This window comes from Vanessa tameamea, chromosome 3, assembly GCF_037043105.1.
Source record: "Vanessa tameamea isolate UH-Manoa-2023 chromosome 3, ilVanTame1 primary haplotype, whole genome shotgun sequence".
Lineage (NCBI taxonomy): Eukaryota > Metazoa > Arthropoda > Insecta > Lepidoptera > Nymphalidae > Vanessa > Vanessa tameamea.
In genome coordinates, this window is record NC_087311.1 from 14,409,278 (window position 1) to 14,427,390 (window position 18,113).

Consider the following 18,113-nt stretch of genomic DNA (forward strand, 5'->3'; position numbering starts at 1 on the left):
AATAAATTTCCTGTAATAATTTATAAAGGCCTTTAATTTTAAAATTTTTCAATATTTCCCTCAGATTGAGAAATTTTAAGATCAACGAATAATTCGGATAAGGTTTTCCCGAAAACATCTATAGATGCATCATTTTGCCTGCAATTAAAAAATTGTTTTTGCAAGGCATTTGTAGATATCTTTGGTAAAAGTAGCCTTTTCATATCATTTAAAAGATCAGCTACAGTGTCGTATTTTGTTGCTAATTTTAGTTTAGCAGACTGCGACAGTCTACTTTTCAACACAAATGATATTAAATACGTCTGTGACTCAGTATTGAGCCGAACTATAGGACTCAATACTATCGATAAGTTGTCGTAAATTAGAAAGGTCATCATTCATCACTGGCAATAAATTCAAAGCTACTTTCAGGTCGAATTTAACCATTGTTGAAAAATCACTAGAAACATGAAATTCGACACAACTCAGTAATTTCCTCAAACATTTTCTTAATATCCCTACAATATTTTTTCAAAAATAAGAAGCTCGTCCTCTCCTATGGTTTGCCGTTCAATACTTCCTATATAATTATTATATTGTGCAATAATACATTTAGCTTCGTCTAACTTAGTCTGCAATATTTTACCTTGCAGGTCCTATTTTAATTAAATATTGTCTCACTACTAATAAATCTTCATATAATTTCTTTAAAAATGTTGCCATAGAGTTCAAAATACTTACTATCTATAATAGAATATTAACATACCTGTTTGAAACCCTGGATCCTCCGCACATTAATAAGAACAGTAACATTTATAATTATACACGAGTATACATTATATATTTAGTTATACATAATTATTTAATCATTCTAGGTAGGTTAATATATTAAGATAATATTCTTAACTAATAAGTTTATTCTTTTTATTATTTAATAACAATATTGATTATACGTTGGTAAATAAGGCTACAGTCCACTAAATAATGTCCACAAACTTGCCGAAATTCCGAAAATAACCGCACTTCACTTCACACCACTTTATACGCTTTTTAACACTTTTACAAATGTACACTTTGCTGTCATCGATCTTCAAATAGGGGTATGGCGCTGGCGCCGTCGAAAGAAGAGTTGTCGCACCCTGCTGCCGCTCGCGTTCAGCACAAATTCCTGCGCTATCCACCTCAGATGACATTTCCGATATATCCAAAATACCCCATATCGGACTCCCAAAAGTAGGCAGAGTACCACCACGCATAACAGGATGCTCGACGTTTTCATATGAAATCGGAACTCGTCAATCGCAGAAGTCGCTGTTATAAGTTTAAATCGAATTCGTTTCATTATCCGACAATTTCATTGTGATGAAAACACGTTGTTTATAAATCACACTCCATATATATAAAATCGGTCGGCGACGCGGTGGCGGACGGTGTCAGAATACTCGCGCGCGTGAATCTACTTTAGGCAGGGTCGCCATGTAATGTGGTGCCCTAATAGAGGAATGAGAGGCTTACATGCTGAGTAGATACTGCCTTTATTTGCAATAGATCGTACATTAAATAGGTACAAAAGTAGGTTACATAATGTATAATGGTTAATAAGTATATTTAGTTAAAATAATCTATTCAATACATCTCAAGGGCTTTGTGCATGCCAATCTGAGTAGGACCATCCACTAATCACATATTCTGCCCCCAAATAACTGTACTTAGTATTGTTGTGTTCTAGTTTAAAGAGACTGAGCCAGTGTAATTACTATCAGTGCTCATTAGTGTTGTAGGAAATTGTTAATATTTCTTATGGTGCCAATTCTATGGCCGAAGGAGACAGATGACCAACAGATAACAACTTGCTTACACTACTACTAAACCAAATATTTTATAGAGATTTGTTTGTTCAAATTTCTGGTTTAATACAAAAATAAAAACCCCCTTGATAGGCAACTTTCATATAAAATATTAGTTTGGTTTTAATTTGGAAAAATGACATATGTATGTAGTACGTTAATAAGGTACATATTTTTTAACAAAAAATAGCACAGAAGAAAATTCTTATTTCATCCGTGCAAGATTAAGTATATAAAAACATTAAAAAAAAACATAGTAAACAGTTTTCAATCCAAAAAAGCAAGGTAACTATAATCAGAAGATTAAAAAACTTGAATAATACAAAATAGAAACAATTAAGATATTTATGTATTAATCAAAAAGGAGGTGAGTTTCTCTTTGGTTGAGTTGTTGAAATAATACATAAACTATACTGTTGAAATAATATATTTATATAATCATTTTATGCTTATTACTGTTACACAGAAACATAAAAGTATCAATTACATTCTGTGATTTGTGCACTCTTACTAATCTGGTTCAACTATGAAACAAAATCATGACTTTATTAGAACTAGTAAAATCCATCTATTCAAGTTAAAATCCACTGTGCTCTATGATCACTGGAGCTGAAAAGAAGAAATTGATTAAAACAGCTAATAGTTAATAATAATAAAACATGTATAGCCTATTTCAATGGAAACCATAGAGTATAGATATTTAATTTTATCTAATCAAGTAATTACTGGCATCACTAAAAGAACTTTTTATGTTAAACACACCCATCAATACTATTAAACAAGCTCCTTAACAATCACTATGTTTGCAGAATACAAAACTCGCTTTTTTTATTGATGACAGGAGCTCGCCATAAATGTTTGCCAAATCAGTTAACTTACAATGTTAAAATTAATACACTATGCTAATCCCAAAATGAACAAAGGAACAATCGCTGACAAAATTTATGAATAATGAATATAACTGTAACCAATACGTTAATGCAATTTATCATTTAAAAATGTTGATTTCATTTTAAAAATATATTTTTCTATAAATTTATATTTGCGCCACATTTAAGTCTCATTATTTTAAATTATAGTATTAGTTACGATTAGGAACATATTTATCACGTGTTTATATTAATCTAGTCTATTATATACGACTGTATTTCATTTTAAACTTACCAATTCTAATAGCCGCACAAAGCACACAAAATGTGAGAAAGCTGTTAATAGTATTTTCTCTTGCTTGACGTTTTTCCTCTAAAGGATCAACTCTTTCGCCAAATGGTAATCGAAACATATTGGAATTGCAACTAGCGATTATTTATAAATTTTATTTTGTTGATAACCTATAATAAATTTTTTCGTAATGATGAAATACTTCTCAAACCTCGGAGTTCTGTCATTGGTGACATCGCTGTGTCGAAACTCAAAAGGTAAAATACAGACTAAAATTTTACCAAAACAGACAATTATGGGATTTTATTCCGTCATTTTTTTTTAATCTACGAATTCAATGAAGTTTATTATTTACGTATATCCTCATAATCCTAAAGTCAAAAATAATTACTACATTGAATGTTGGCTGCAGAGACACAAAATAAACCGTTGTTATACTTAACTTTATTAAGTCCTTAATCATTTGTCATTTAGAGGTATTATATATTATATAAGCATTAATATTCAATTCTTAGTTTAATGGATTTTAGTTATGCCGACTGGGCACATATTATTTCGCCAATATCATGTAGGATGGAGAAAACATTAATATTAGTTGTTTCCAGAAGCAGTACATGTGTGAATGACTTAAAGCGCATTCAAATAAAGGTTGAATGAAGCTTTATATTTGATATATACGTGATGAAACTATACGAGTAAATCTTTAGTGTTTTTTTTTTATATGTTAGAGGTTTACCGAAATGAGCCATTAAAATAACATGAAGAATATTTTTAATTTACTATAATTTTATATATTTTTATTAATAAATAATACATTATTAGTAGGCTACTTTTGGTGCTGCCAATACTACGATCCACACTTCAGGGTTTTCATGTAAATTCTACCCACAAAAAAATACTCATATAAGTGTATTTGAGGCATCAAACCAGGGCAAGCACTGTTAATTTCGCATGTTCACTAGCTTGTTTGTTTATGAACAAAATCGACTGTAAAAGAAACCAATCATTTTATTTTGGAACACCTTCCGTTCAAAAAACCGTAGCCGGGAATTAATTGAGGGATTATTTTTAAGAACCAATTTCGATTTAATATCACATTAACTCCATGATCGCCACGATCAAAATGTGGCACGTACACAAAAACAAAAAAAAAATAACGAGCCTTACAATAGTTGCATGATGTATGATATCTGACAACTCCTCTCAGTAATAAACAACAATAAAATTATGTCCTAATAGCAAAATGAGGTACCATCCAACATTAAGCTGAATCAGTGCGTGTGCTCAATGGTCAAATCAAATAGCGTGCCATTCCCCAACTTACACACTTCCGTCCCTTTTTACGGCATCATTCCCACTGATTTTAGGAAGGCAAGAGGAAATATAATTTTTAGTCAAACGCTAAGAACTTAAGAAGGTAGTGTTGCCAAAACAAAATCAGAAACTATAAAAATCGCCATAGCAATACTAGGTTAGAGAGATTTTTACATTAGCGTGGATGTTTAGGATGTTCTATATAGTATTGTTTATTTACATATATTTAAAAAAATAGCGCTGAATATATTATTACGCAAATGTATTATGTCTCTGTAGAAAGTTTATTTTTTTTTGCTATTTCAATTGTTCGTGAACTGTTCTTCATTGTGCGATCAAAATTTACTTTTCCGGTCATGTTTAGTTTACTTCTTAAAAAAAAATGTCACTTAAGTTTGCGCCTACTAAATATACATTTTTTTATTTTAGTTTCTGATTATTTAATCAGTATTCGATCAAAAAAACATCTGTTCTCCTGCGTTACCCTTAAATTCCATATCAAATTGTTTATTGTTCCAATAAGCAAAACTAAATCACAATCGAACAATTAAGAATTTAATTGTTTCTTAATTGTTTGTAAATTTCAACCGAACAGGTGAAATAGTAAAAAATATATCAAAATATGATTTTGCCCCGCATACAGAAAACTAGTATCTATAATATTATCAAATATCAATGTGTTCTTCGCTTAATTTTTTCCCCCTATAAAAGGTCAAAGGATTGTATCATATAAGTTTAAGAACTACTATACATTTACAATTATATCACCTGACATAATGTAATACGAAGATTTAAAATCAATATAGTATATATATGTTTATAATAGTTACTTTTAAGTAGCTGTAATAAAATGAACTTGTTTCTTTAAAATATTAATTTGACAGATAACGTGAAGTACTTGCCAGCTGAGTTGATAAGTGCTACCAACATAGTATTTATATTTCGTTCTGGTTACGACTTACGACATAAGATATTATTTTTCTTGAGCTTTTTATACGAAGATATCAAGTTATGTTTTTTACTCATATTTATAATGTAGCTTAGCTATACACTCTTTGAACAGAGGGCTATAAAATTAGCCCTTAATTTAAAAACAATTTAAGCCTAAAGTTGCGCAACATGGCGAGTTTGCCTCAGCTGCTCCTATAAATTTTCGTCTTCGCTGACTGTGACACGCTCTAGTTAACAAAATTTTAAGTGAACAGTTACAGTTATCTTATAATTCGCTTCTCATAACTAGATAAAGTGATGGGACAGTCTGTGTTTTCGTGTGGCTAAATTGCTATCAGTGCAGACCCGACTCGGTGTAATATTCCGTTTTATTCATTTGTGAGCTACAAGGAATCCGTCAAACTGGAGCGACTCCCGGAGTACCTGCGCGACACCGTCGATTGGTTCATGGGGTAAGTTGACAAAAAGGGTGGAAATCGCTGTTCGTTGTTCATCGCTGATCACGTAACAACAGATTCAAACAACGTCAACTATAGAGTCATTAAGTTGTCAAAATATAATATATTAAATATAATATAATTTACATTATAATACTAAAATAAATTGTGGCATGTCATTACAATAAATTTTTAATCAAGCTATCAAATAAACAAACCATGTCAACATAACGGTATTAATAGTTTACATTATATTTATTATGTTAAACTAAATCCCTAATTATTAAAAAATTACTATTCTGTAATATGTCTCAATTGTGTGTTTTGTTAAAATAGGATTTAAGGTATAATTTTTTAATAATCTTGGCTTTGAGAGACTTGCTGAAGTCTCATAAATAGTTAACCACTGAAAATTATCAATGTTCTAAAATTCCTAATTATTTTTAAGTTACTAAACAGAAAAATTAAACTATTTTAGTGGAATTTTTAAAAAGTTGAACTTTTTTAAAAAGTAAGTATAATTTGTGGGTCCATATTGTATTTCAAATAAAAATAGTTGATTCTTAAACTTTATCTATCATTATTTTATACATTAAGTCATTCATTGAAACCAAGTAATTTATAGAATATTTGTGTCAATTTCTGAAATAAGAACAAATTGTTTTAACACAATATTTTCTTATAATTGGTTACGTAAACAACTATTGGTGTAGCAATTTCAAAAAGGTAACTTTTCTTAAGCTTAGCTAAGCAAATATTTTTTTGTGGTCTGTTATAATTTTGCTAATTACTCTAAACATGGATTAAGAACTGTTATTGTTACCTTTTTTCTAATTAATGTGTTTAGAATGAAGTTTCTTATCGCACCTTACCGAATACTTGGTGTGTGTGTGTGTGTGTTACAAGTGTATGTCTACATATAATACTCCAGCATATAATTGCAGGATGCTCATCAGTTGTATTTGTATTTTATAATAATCATAACTAACTTTATTGTGTCTGTTAATTTAAAATTTATATGTAGTGATAGGAACGTTGTTATAGCCTTTATGTCCCAATGCCAATTTATATTGATATAAGCCATTGAGCTTTGTTGTCACTAGTGATGAGTTAAACTGTCAGTAAAATCTGCATCTCTTCCGGTGTCGCGTGCAGTACTGCACTCTCAGCTCCGCTTACGGCTCAGGTGCGCGCCGCGTAGATAACGCGTGATGTCAGAGAGGCGGTGTGCGGCGGCGCCGGCGCGTGCTCCCGCCGTAGTCGCCGCCGTCAGTTGCCCGCGGCGCGCATCCGCGAGCGCTGTATTTCGCGACGCGACCCATCCCCGCGCTCCCCCCAGCCTCCGTCGCACCGCCGCTCATGGCGGAGGAGACGAGCCCGCGCCGCTGGCCCGTGGGTATCCTGCGGCGCAGCGGCGCGCGCGCGGCTCGCCACGTGCTCCACGTTAAATACCGTAGTGTTCCACCCTCGCCCACGCCGCCTCCCTCCGTGCTGCCTCTCGACATCGACGACACAGTGTCATGCTTTTGCAGGTGTGAAACTTGTTGATGGTCTATACAATATTTGATTTACTCACTATTTACTCATTGTTCTACTTGCATTTTTGTATCTTTGTCTAATTACTTTTTAATAGGGTTCTAAGTGTACAGTGTGCTATCATTAGGTTAATGATCTGTAATATATTAGGTAGGTATTGAAAAATATCTGTTGTCTGTGTTCATATCGAAGGCAAGTTGTGAGTTGTGACAAATAATGAATCACGTCTATTTCGCGGCAGCTAACGCTAACGCAAACGTAACGTGATGTTGTGTTGCAATCGCTGAGCCGTCAGCCGCGGGGCCGCCGGTCGTCGTTATCGCGCTATCGCACCTTATCACTGCTTCACTGCTTCACTGCTCAGTGCTCCCACCTGAGTGACGTCACGCGCCTCGCACCGCGACACTATTGTTTCCACCACGTATTGTTGAACTGTGTTTGAGTCAAAAGATATTAAATTACTGACTAGCTTAGGTTTCAGTATTTAATGTTGCCATGTTCCGATTCGCCTCTTGCTATCTGCCCTGCATAAAAGATAATTAATTTATCACTTTACTTTCAAAGTTATAATAACAGCTTCGGTGACGTTCAAAACGCCATTAATTTGCGAAACTATAATCGACATAAGCTCTCGGTCATTGATATCGTCAATTCGATGTCAAATGTTGTTTATTTGGCGATTGTTCTCTAGCGGTTGGAAGAGGCTGTAGGTGTATATAGTTTCAAACTTCCCTGCATACTTTTTTCTATATGGTTATTTTCTTAATAAAAATATACTTTATTATTATATTTTAAATACATTCGTCCACAAAATAACAATCTGCGGTATTAAAAAGTTCAATAGCTATTCGTTTAGTGGTTGTATGTGATTGTGTGATACCGAGTACGGAGTAGTGATGTACTGGATGTAGCCACATTTATGTGACACTTATATAAGCACCTATGACGTTTAGACAGTGCGAGTTGTCGGCTACTGCCTTGTTCATATGGGCTTAGAGGTCGAGAATGGATTTGTCGTGTAAAGCAGGAGAGATGTATCTATGAGAATTTGAGTATAGTGCGGGCTCGTGTCAAAAGATTCACTTCAATTGATTGCCTCCACTTGACTCCGCCGGACCCGTAATTATGATACTCGCTTGTCGCACTCGCGTCTCGCACACGGTCTCTCACGCCGCCGTGCGCGCAACGAGCGCCTCTCATTGTTCAATCTACGACTAAACTCCTCAACGGTTCAAACTGACATTGTCTGGCCGTTTTCAACGGAATTTATAAGAAAATTCTGCTTGGAGCCACTTGCGGGAGCCACGTTACTTTTAGATGGTATATTACGAGATTCATTGAAATTATAGTTACATTTTGAGATATTACCGATTTTTTAGGAAATTCTGTGTGAAATAAGTAAATCTCATAAACAGAATATTTAAAATCAAATATGTTATAATATCATAAACGTCTATAATGGTGTTAAATTTTAATTCAAACGGGAAATTTTAACCATTCTCTACCGTGTGTTGTGTCCGTGTAAACATTTCATTTGTACGTCTTTTAGCAGCTAGCTGGTCTTGCATTCTCACTCTCAGCCGTGTGTCAGGAGTATGTCCGACCGCGGAGATAACGATTATCGTATATATTATCTCGGGATGAGAAGTGAATATACTCAAGGTAACCTCCGGCAACCCGATCAGCCCGTGAACAAATGATCTTCTCGCACTCAAATATCTCATGAAACATGCGTTATGTTATAATATTCTTAGTTTTTGTTAAATATGAGTACAGTATATCATTTGACAGTTTTGGTTATCTCAGACTCGAAGACATACACTAACATGTCGTATGTATGTGGCATATTACATCAATAATACTCCTTGCTATGCTCTCGAGTGTAGCTTTACACTGATACATCGTTCTATCGACGATAATTCATTTGATAAGCGGCACGACACTAAAGCGTTTTGTATTGTTGCAGGTGAGTCGCATGCTCGCTCGCCGCGCCCCGTAAGTTGCATATTTCGTAGTACTCAGCCTCTGCTCGCGCCTCTCAACACACACCGTCATCCCTCGTTCCTCATGCATGTGTCATACGGCAAGCCTGTACCATGTAACACGTGAATGCAACGAATCGGCATGTGGTGGTGAAATATGTTAATATAGTATTTACAGACGGCTCATGCGACCCTACTAACTGTTAACGCTGTTACTAATGGTGTATATGTGACTCACAAACATAATTATTGCTTCTACTCACGGTTTGGTACCCACACCTAATCACCATCGTCACTCCTCGACGACGACGCGAAGTTATCGATGCGATTCGAAAACACGCTTCTATGCTTAGACGAATGAATTACATCGAGCCAGGATTAAAACTGGTGTATAGTTAAAATCTATTATTTAAAAAAATAAATTTTAATAAATCGAATAAGGTTTTTTTTGTGGACTGCTTAGAAGCGTTTTCCGTGAATATAAAACATTCTACAGTGGAAATGAACATGTTAAGATACGTGTATTTATCGCATAATTACCGCGCCCACGGATAAATATTTCCATGGAAAACTATTGACTCTGGCGGTGCTAAGTGTATGAGAGTACATCTTAAAACGAATGCTTCTATCGTGCAGAGGGAATCGACACAATATTTAAATAAAGTTCGTTTTTGTGGACAATGTCAAAGATCGTCTATATAAATAACTACGAGTCGATGTGTCAGTTGCGGACTGACTCATCGATGCTGAGCATCAATCAAAGCACTGGAAAAGCTCAAATTCCGATATCGTATGCCTGAAATGGCATATGACCAAAAAAGGGCTTTTTTGTCGTGCTTGAATCACCTTCCTTGAAATGGTGAAAGTTAGTAGGAGTTACAGTTAATTTTAACTTACAATTATGGAGTTTTTTATCTCCACAAATAAAGAAATACGTTTTACAGGTTTTGTTGGTAATTCAAGTTAAACTTTATGTAGCAAAATGAAATCTAGAATAGAAGTCAGTACATCGTCAAATTAATGATAGCTTATTTTTTTTTCTTTATGTAACAAAATGTGATATTTTAATGTCCGTGTAGACTCTGGCGAAGCGGTTACATAGGAAGCGTAAGTAGCTAAACTGCTGAGGGATCGGATAACGCATTCACAAGGTCGTGTATTTGATCTTAAACAACTATTAAATACTCGGCTCTCAACAAATAGTATTAGTCGTTTTTTTGTAATTTGAATTATTTTCTTAAACATCGGAAACAAATGGGAACAGTGATTTCACACAATATGACAGCATTGTCTAATCAAGCGTGTAAATATCCGTGATTATGACCTTATTCCTGATTCGTCGAGAGGCTCGGTCGCGCTTACGTCATTATCCTGCGAATAACGACTGATAAATTTGTGTTCGCTCTTACTGCAGACAATCTGCTGTTCGAACCAGCCGCTACCACCTCGCTGCGTGATAATGTTTACTGATGATGCCCACCGTAGATTTTTTTTGTTGCCGTCAGTATACTTTCAACTAATGCGTTCCCTCAATTTGTCAGCCGAAAACGTTACAGCGATTCCTTGTAACATTCGAGAGGCGAATTATTTTTCGTGAGCACAATATAAATTTGGTTACACGGCCTTGACCTGACTGGCGCGCTCCATGGCCAGCACCGCCGGCATCGGCCGCCGCAGCCCGCGAGTCGAGCGCACTGCGCCATTTGTTACACCACCTGTCCACTGTCTGTGCTTGTATGGTCCCCCGGACCATACAAACAGTAAAGGGTAAAAGTGCAATGACTCCCAAAAATAAAAGTCTCATTTTTATAATTGCTACTTAATTATCATTGGTTTTGATCAAACATACATCGCCATATAAAAGTGAAGTGAATCTTAGGATAGTAAAATATCAAAGAAGAAGTGTGTTTTCGATTTTAAAAGTGTTCGGAGGTTAAAGCGACGCCACGGACGGCACTAACCGTGGACGGAATGCATACCGAGCAAGTGATAAGTTACGAATCTATTGATGTATTTTTTATTCTTCTAATCGATTTTATTATTCTTATTCCGGGAACACAATTGCGACGTTGCTCATGTAGCCAGTACTTGATTACTTAAAACTTGATGTTATACACTAAACTTGACGTGGGCAAAGCCGCAAGCGACGGCTAGAAAATTATGTACATATTTTTATTTCTGTTTGCTGAGTTTTACCGGCCACGTAGTAGCCGTGACGTGAGGTCCTTCATTCGTATCCTTGATAGGTGCGTGGTTAGGTGCTAGCTAAGCAACCTTTCACGCTAATAACACATAAGTACTCCATATTATTGGCTTACCCGCAGTAATCTGTTTGTACGTCCCCGCAGCGGCCGTGCCTCGAATTCGCCCACGCTCGCGCCCACTACTTTACCTCATCGCCCCTGCCTACAGCTCGCAAATTGTCTTTACTGAAATACATTCATAAGTTTAAAGTTCGAACTCGCTTTCTTATGCAAAATTTTCTGCGAGGCGTAATTTAATTGAGTTTCTATTAAAACGCTTCCTAACTTGATACTAACTCATGGGGAGGTTGTGATATGTCAACATTTTAAATTATATTTAATATTTGTTTTACTGGGCGCTTATAACTTAATTGCCGCCCGAAATCAGTTTGGCTTTACGAGTAGTGGTCTCTAATTTGTTGATGCGATCTGTACTCGAACTGTTATTGACGTTCTGGTTTTGTGCGTTGAGCACGATGCGATTATCATGGGCTGACTTTGATTTCAAGAGTAACGGCTTTTCAGCAAGTGCATTTTAACCGGTCTCCACCAAAGCGGTTATTCTTAGAAAAAAATAGCCAATTGGCACACTAAACCATGACGATCGGAGAAAGTTCAGGAGCAGGACCTTATTTAAGTGTTTTTCCTATGTTTTTTTTCACGCAGTGGAAACATTCAGAGGGGGGAAGGGAAGTTGGACCGTGTTACGTGGAAATCCTACTACTGCGATGGTCGTCTTCGGCACAGATTAGACCGGGTGCGGGATCGTGAAGATATAACGCAACCGCGCTTGTGGTTTGCTGTGCTCCGCTCGTGGCGGCTAAGCGCGGCGGAACTCTCCTCGGGAGCGAAAATAATCTCGCCTCCCTGCATTCCTCCTCCTCAGGCCCATCTGATACAGAACACGTGAACGCCTCAGATGGGGGATCTTAGGCGTCCACGGTCCCAGCTCGACCTATCTTTTAAGCCCGGGGCGCAAGGGTGTCTGGCATCAAAACACAACATTTAGGAAGATTATAACTTGTTCTATCTATCTGTAAAATGACTTATTTATTTTACATAGTCAATACAATCTCATAATAGTCAATAGAATATACATACATACATATATATCTCTCAATTACAATAACCCACACCCAAAGTACCGATAAGTATAACCAAATAAAAAAAAAAAAAAACCAAATAAGATCGGTAACTGCTACGCAATGACTATTCTTTGGATATGGAATCGAACATTTGTTTATTGCTAACGTATTCACTGATATTTGTGTTAAATGCCTTATTTGTATTTTATAAGTGCCGGTTCAAATGTGTCTTAAATGTTTTCCGATCGTCACTGTCGGATAAGTCTGCGTGTCGCGCCATAACGTCATGCACTCGATGATGATAGAGCACGTTCAAAGTGTTTCATAGCGCAAGTACCGAACAATAGTGCGTTGTACCGTTAGTGTGACGTTAGGGAACAACAATAGACATCCGACACCTGACGCCAGCGCGAGTCGACTCATCCGAGTGTCGTAGTCGTTGCCACTTAATCTTAACATTTGTTGTTTCCCCCATCTTTGACACAATTTATCATCATTACATAGTATAAAACAAAGTCGCTTACCGCTGTCCGTTCCTATGTATGCTTAGATATTAAAAATTACACAACGGATTTTGATGCGGTTTTCTTTAATAGATAGATTGATATGTATAATATATGCAGATAATAGTAGAGAAACTGATAATTTTAGAGGTTTCTAAGGTGATGTCTTAAATAAATATATTTTTGCGCTTTCATTGCAAATGCTGGAATCCTACGAGATAGATCAAAATAATGTACTACAGTATTGTACACCTTAAAAAGTCTGCGATGATACATGTCTATCTCTTAGGGATAACGTACAATAACCATTTTTTATCCTTTACTTTTTACGAGAAATAATGGCTTATTTTCGAAGTAATTTTAAGCAATACAGCATTAATCCTTATCCAATTAATTACATTAAATACATTGTGCATTTAATATAGATTAATATGGCCTTGTAGCTTTTAGTTTGCTTATGTAATTCATTATCAGCATTGCACCCGTGCGAAGCCGGGGCGGGTCGCTAGTATTATATAAAAACTTGTCGCGAGATTTAAGTACTCATATTTACTTAGTTCGAAAATTTTAATAGATAAAATTATTCACATCAAATTATTTAATTTACTTGTTTATCTACACATGTAAGTCTCGCGACCAGCTTTTATACCACATAAAATGTGTCAAATGTGAAATGACGTCATAAGTTATATCCTGTACACGATAGCTTCATCTTTTTGACGGATGTAAATTTTTCTGATCGACATACCTTGCAATGACGAACATATTATTTTATTAATTTAATGATTTTAAAAATTGTAAAAATATTTAATAAAATACATATAATACAAAAGTTCCTAAAGATTCAAGCGTTATCCGAAAAATTTCAGACCTTTTTTATTATATATTATTGCTTCAAAGTAAAATTTAAATAGAAACACTGAATATAATAGCCGCTTATACAATGTTATATCGGTCGGACGGTAGGGACGCGAATAAACAGGCAGTAACTGCTACAAATATCGATTACAAAAATCCTTATTAAAGATCACGTTATGTTATACGAACGGGGGTCCTTTTGGTTGGGGTCTCTTTGGCTATTGGTCTCTTTAGCTGGTATAACACTTTTTAGAAAAATAAGAAAAAAAAAATGTAATTCTAATTTGAACTACGCATTCCATCGTTCCATCGACTGTTAAATGTTATGTTTTCTGTTTTTCATCACTAGCCCTTCTGTCAAAAAGATCAAGCTAACTTGAACAGGGTATAACAGTAAAAGTTATGGTGTAAAACTTTATTTTTTCATTTCTAGCGCACTTAAAAAAATAAAAAACATGGTAAATATCCCGTTTTAAATACTGTTAGTAATAAAAATAATCATGTTAATTTAAAATCTTATATAAAAAAAGCTTGTTTTAAAAAGGTTTTTTTTACTTTTAATTTACTAATTTTAGTAATTTAACTCGCATTCGTATTCTCAGTAAGTCCTTTTATTTGATATCTATATTATAAGCAAGCACTAAAAACTTACTCCGCCGTATTGGTATAGTGACGTCATTTTATTTTTTGACTTATTTTCAGTAAGCCCTTTCGTTTGATACTCATATTGTAGGATTGAAAAAAAATATTCGCCAGTTTGGGTGTTCCGCCATGCGGGATTTAGAATGACGTCAGTCAGTTAACTATGCATTATATTATAAAACTTGTCATTCAAACTGAATGTGTATACTACATTTCTGCTCAATCGGTTAAAGATATCTGCTTCAAAATTGATTTTGAAGCTTTAGAAGTCCGCCGTATTGAATAAAGGGTGTCGTCACATTATTTTTCGAGTTATTCTCTGCAAGCCCTTTTATTTGTTACCCATATTGTGGGAGTACATAAAAAATAATTGGTCCGCCATCTTGGGTATGCCACCATTTTGGATTTGGAATGACATCACACAGTTAACCATGCATTGTCATTCAAACTGAACGTGTATACAAAATTTCAGCTTAAATCGGTTTAAGATATCTGCTTCTAAATTGAAGTGCTAGATCCCGTACGTACTTACATTGCAAGTTCGCTCGTCGCTCAATCATTCGCTCGCAGCTAGCGAGCACTTCGCTCCGAGGCATAGTCCGCACGCGAACGTACGTGCACGGATAGCTGCAGACTGCAGACTGTAGACTCCGCGACAAGACGGTCGACGACTAAACGATCACATCAATCTATTATGTATTATAAAATTTACTTAAATATTATTAAGCAAATTGATATCTACTTGTTTTATAACGTGTCACCTTGCGTGTCTTCAAATTGTTAAGTAACTTATTCTAAGAAAACTGTATGTAACTTTAATTACGACAGTAGTTAGATTAGTAGCTAGTACTAATATATTATACGTATATAACGTATAATATATTGGTACTAGCTAAATCCATTATAAGTAGTAATAAAATTTAACATGAAAAACTTTAACAATATCAAAGATAAAGCTTATCCTCTCGCTTAAATGTTATACACTAAAATAAGTATAACTTTGTATAAATATACAAACATATATTTTTGATTGTGTGAGGTGACTTAAACGTATATTTGTTAAATTTGATATCGGTTAACTTATTCAAATCATTTAATTTAACCAGGATAAGAGGTTAGACTTTCACTTGTATTGACATGTCTTTGTTACTGTAAAATATATGATATGTCAATTATAAACAGTCTAACCACTGTGGTCAACAATTTATATGAAAGACAAAATAATCACTTATTCATATAAAATTGTAAGTTAACCTATAACAGTCAAAGAGTAATGGTTTTAAGGATATTGTGAGGTCAAAAGTACCTGAGTTAGAATATACCTACGACAAAGGTACAACAAAGATAAACCTTATATCTCTTACTTTAAATAAATTGTAAATTAATATTGCTCTCGCACGCGGCTTCGCTCGCGTTTTATGGGTTGTCCGTCAGGTGGGAGGTATAAAAAGGTAGCCAAATTTCATCAAATTCGATTCAGTCGTTTGCCGTGAAAGTGTAACGGGCGCACAGACAGACAGAGAGAGTTCATTTCGCATGTATAATGTTATTATAAATTAAAACATATGTTAAAAATGTAAGTTTACCGATTGGGAGACTGTTGCCATATAAGAATATAAATAAATGATATCAGTTATATAATGAGAGGCAGTGGAATTTAAAATACTAAATTTAAGAGATAACACTGACTTGCTACATGGAATGTAATTAATAGTGTTTGCTTTAAATCTTAAAATTTGCCTGATACAACTTCTCACTCAAAATCGTCTGCTTTAAAAGCCAATAAGCTAATAACTAATAACGTTCTCCAATGAGACGTGGAATTTTCATTTGAACGAGTTACTGCAAAATATAGTATAAAGAAGTTTAAAAGTCTTAACATAAAAGAGGTAATGACCTATAGGGTAGTTCCGCCGAATCAGTAGTATACTTACGATATCGCTCCGTATGGAGCCTTAATCTTTAACAAGAGTTTGGATCCTTGGATTGGGATCCATGTTATTATAATTAAAACGATTAACGAACTATTCTGCTTTAGGTACTGGAGGGATCCCAAAGTTTTTTTATAACTTGGGGTATTAATAAATAAGTAACTCAAGTAAAAAAAATATATTTCATATTAAATATAAATTAATTTACAGACAGATTATATATTTTTAATTGTACTTTATTGTTATAAACTGTAAATATAATGGTGGAAAAGAGTAACTACTGATTTTCTTGCCGGTTCTTGGGGGAATTTAGTTTCCCAACCAGTAGCAGGTAGCTTTATATTTAATTCAATACTTTAACATGACGATTCAAAAGTGCTTCTCGAATGTACTCCGAACAAGCCGGTCAAATTGTGCTCAGATTTAAATTTAAATCAGTCATCGGTGTCTAGAGTAGTAGAGACATGCTCTTACAAAAGGAGACCCGTTACCGGCAGAGCTCGAGTAACAACCAGTCGTGGCGATTTATTTCAACTTCCCTACAAAATCGTTTCCTTACGTCAGTAAACATCAAAACAGAGTTACATGAAGTGCGTGGAGTAAACGTGAGTGGACGTACAATAAGAAGGAGGCTTAAGGAAGAGGCAATCACCCCTTTTATACCAGCAAATGTACCATATCTGTATGCGAACGGAACTTGGGTTCATCGACATGGCTCGTCAAAACGATAGACCCCTTCTATCGTTTGTCGGGTAAAAACGCTATATAACAGAGGTTTTAGAAGCTCGAGTGGTACCTGATTATACCCGATCCCACGTAATTTGGACAATATTGCGAAGAGGTTGGAATACGTTTCATGGTTTGGCCAACATGCAGCCCGGACCTTAATACCATTGACCATGTTTGGGACAGTTTATATGTATGCTAGAAATCTTGTGCCCACAATAATGACAGTACTGAGAACAGTGATCTCACAAGAATGTGTTACATTCCGCAAGACCGTTTAATAACCCTAACAATATATAACCAGATCTATGCGGAACCGATTAGAATCTTAAATAAGGCACGTGTAGGCAATATACCTTTTTAAGAAAGCAAAGAAAAGAAAAAAACCCGTGCTTCAATTATTTTTTGTCGTAAAAACTATTTTTTATTACATTTATCGTTTTTGTTAAAAGAAAAGGAATGGTCCTTTCCAATTTAGACACGTACACTTAAAGACGTATGCTGTTACGATGTTAACAAATCTAACTATAGGTTTCAATTTAAAATTGCATAAAAATTTGGAGTACTTGGTAAAATGTTTATTTCGAAGGCGTCTTGAACATTGATGCAGTTTATGAGTTCGTCAGTGTATATTCTTACCGGTCTGTACAATTTTAAATGTGTTAAGCAATTTGAACTGCATTTTGGTTGTATATCATCGGCGCACCCGATTATTAGAACTACATATATATAGTATCTTCTACTGCTTATTACTTAACATTGTCTCTTGTTTGGTTCTCTATCACATTAATTTCCCTTTGAAAATAAGACGTGTATCAGTAAGAAGGCAACTGGGGACTAAGAACTAACCATGCACATCTTAATAATATTGTCGAGAAATGTGTAACAATTTTTTCTGAGTAACGATACGCACGCAGA

General features: G+C 35.0%; 2 protein-coding genes and 1 long non-coding RNA gene across 7 annotated transcripts in view; 1 reads left to right on the top strand and 2 right to left on the bottom strand.

Moving 5' to 3' along the window:
* LOC113397579 (uncharacterized) overlaps positions 1-18,113 on the bottom strand; it is a 119,685-nt gene that overhangs the window by 69,603 nt on the left and 31,969 nt on the right. The window lies entirely within an intron of this gene.
* LOC113397442 (uncharacterized) lies at positions 2,238-3,194 on the bottom strand. Its single transcript, XR_003368835.2, has 2 exons — positions 2,991-3,194; positions 2,238-2,435 (listed from the first exon to the last, which is right to left on the bottom strand). It is a non-coding gene; the product is annotated as an uncharacterized LOC113397442 (long non-coding RNA).
* Mob2 overlaps positions 5,222-18,113 on the top strand; it is a 37,541-nt gene continuing 24,649 nt past the window's right edge. For 2 of the 5 annotated variants that reach the window (XM_026636038.2, XM_026636039.2), the window contains exon 1: positions 5,222-5,704. Coding sequence is in view for 2 of the 5 variants with exons in the window: in XM_026636039.2 (XP_026491824.1) it covers positions 5,700-5,704 (5 nt within the window). In the remaining 3 variants the exon portion in view is untranslated. Of the gene's footprint in view, positions 5,705-6,900; positions 7,222-9,191; positions 9,221-18,113 lie in introns of those variants that run through there. The other 3 variants (XM_026636037.2, XM_026636041.2, XM_026636030.1) reach the window with 3 other exon arrangements.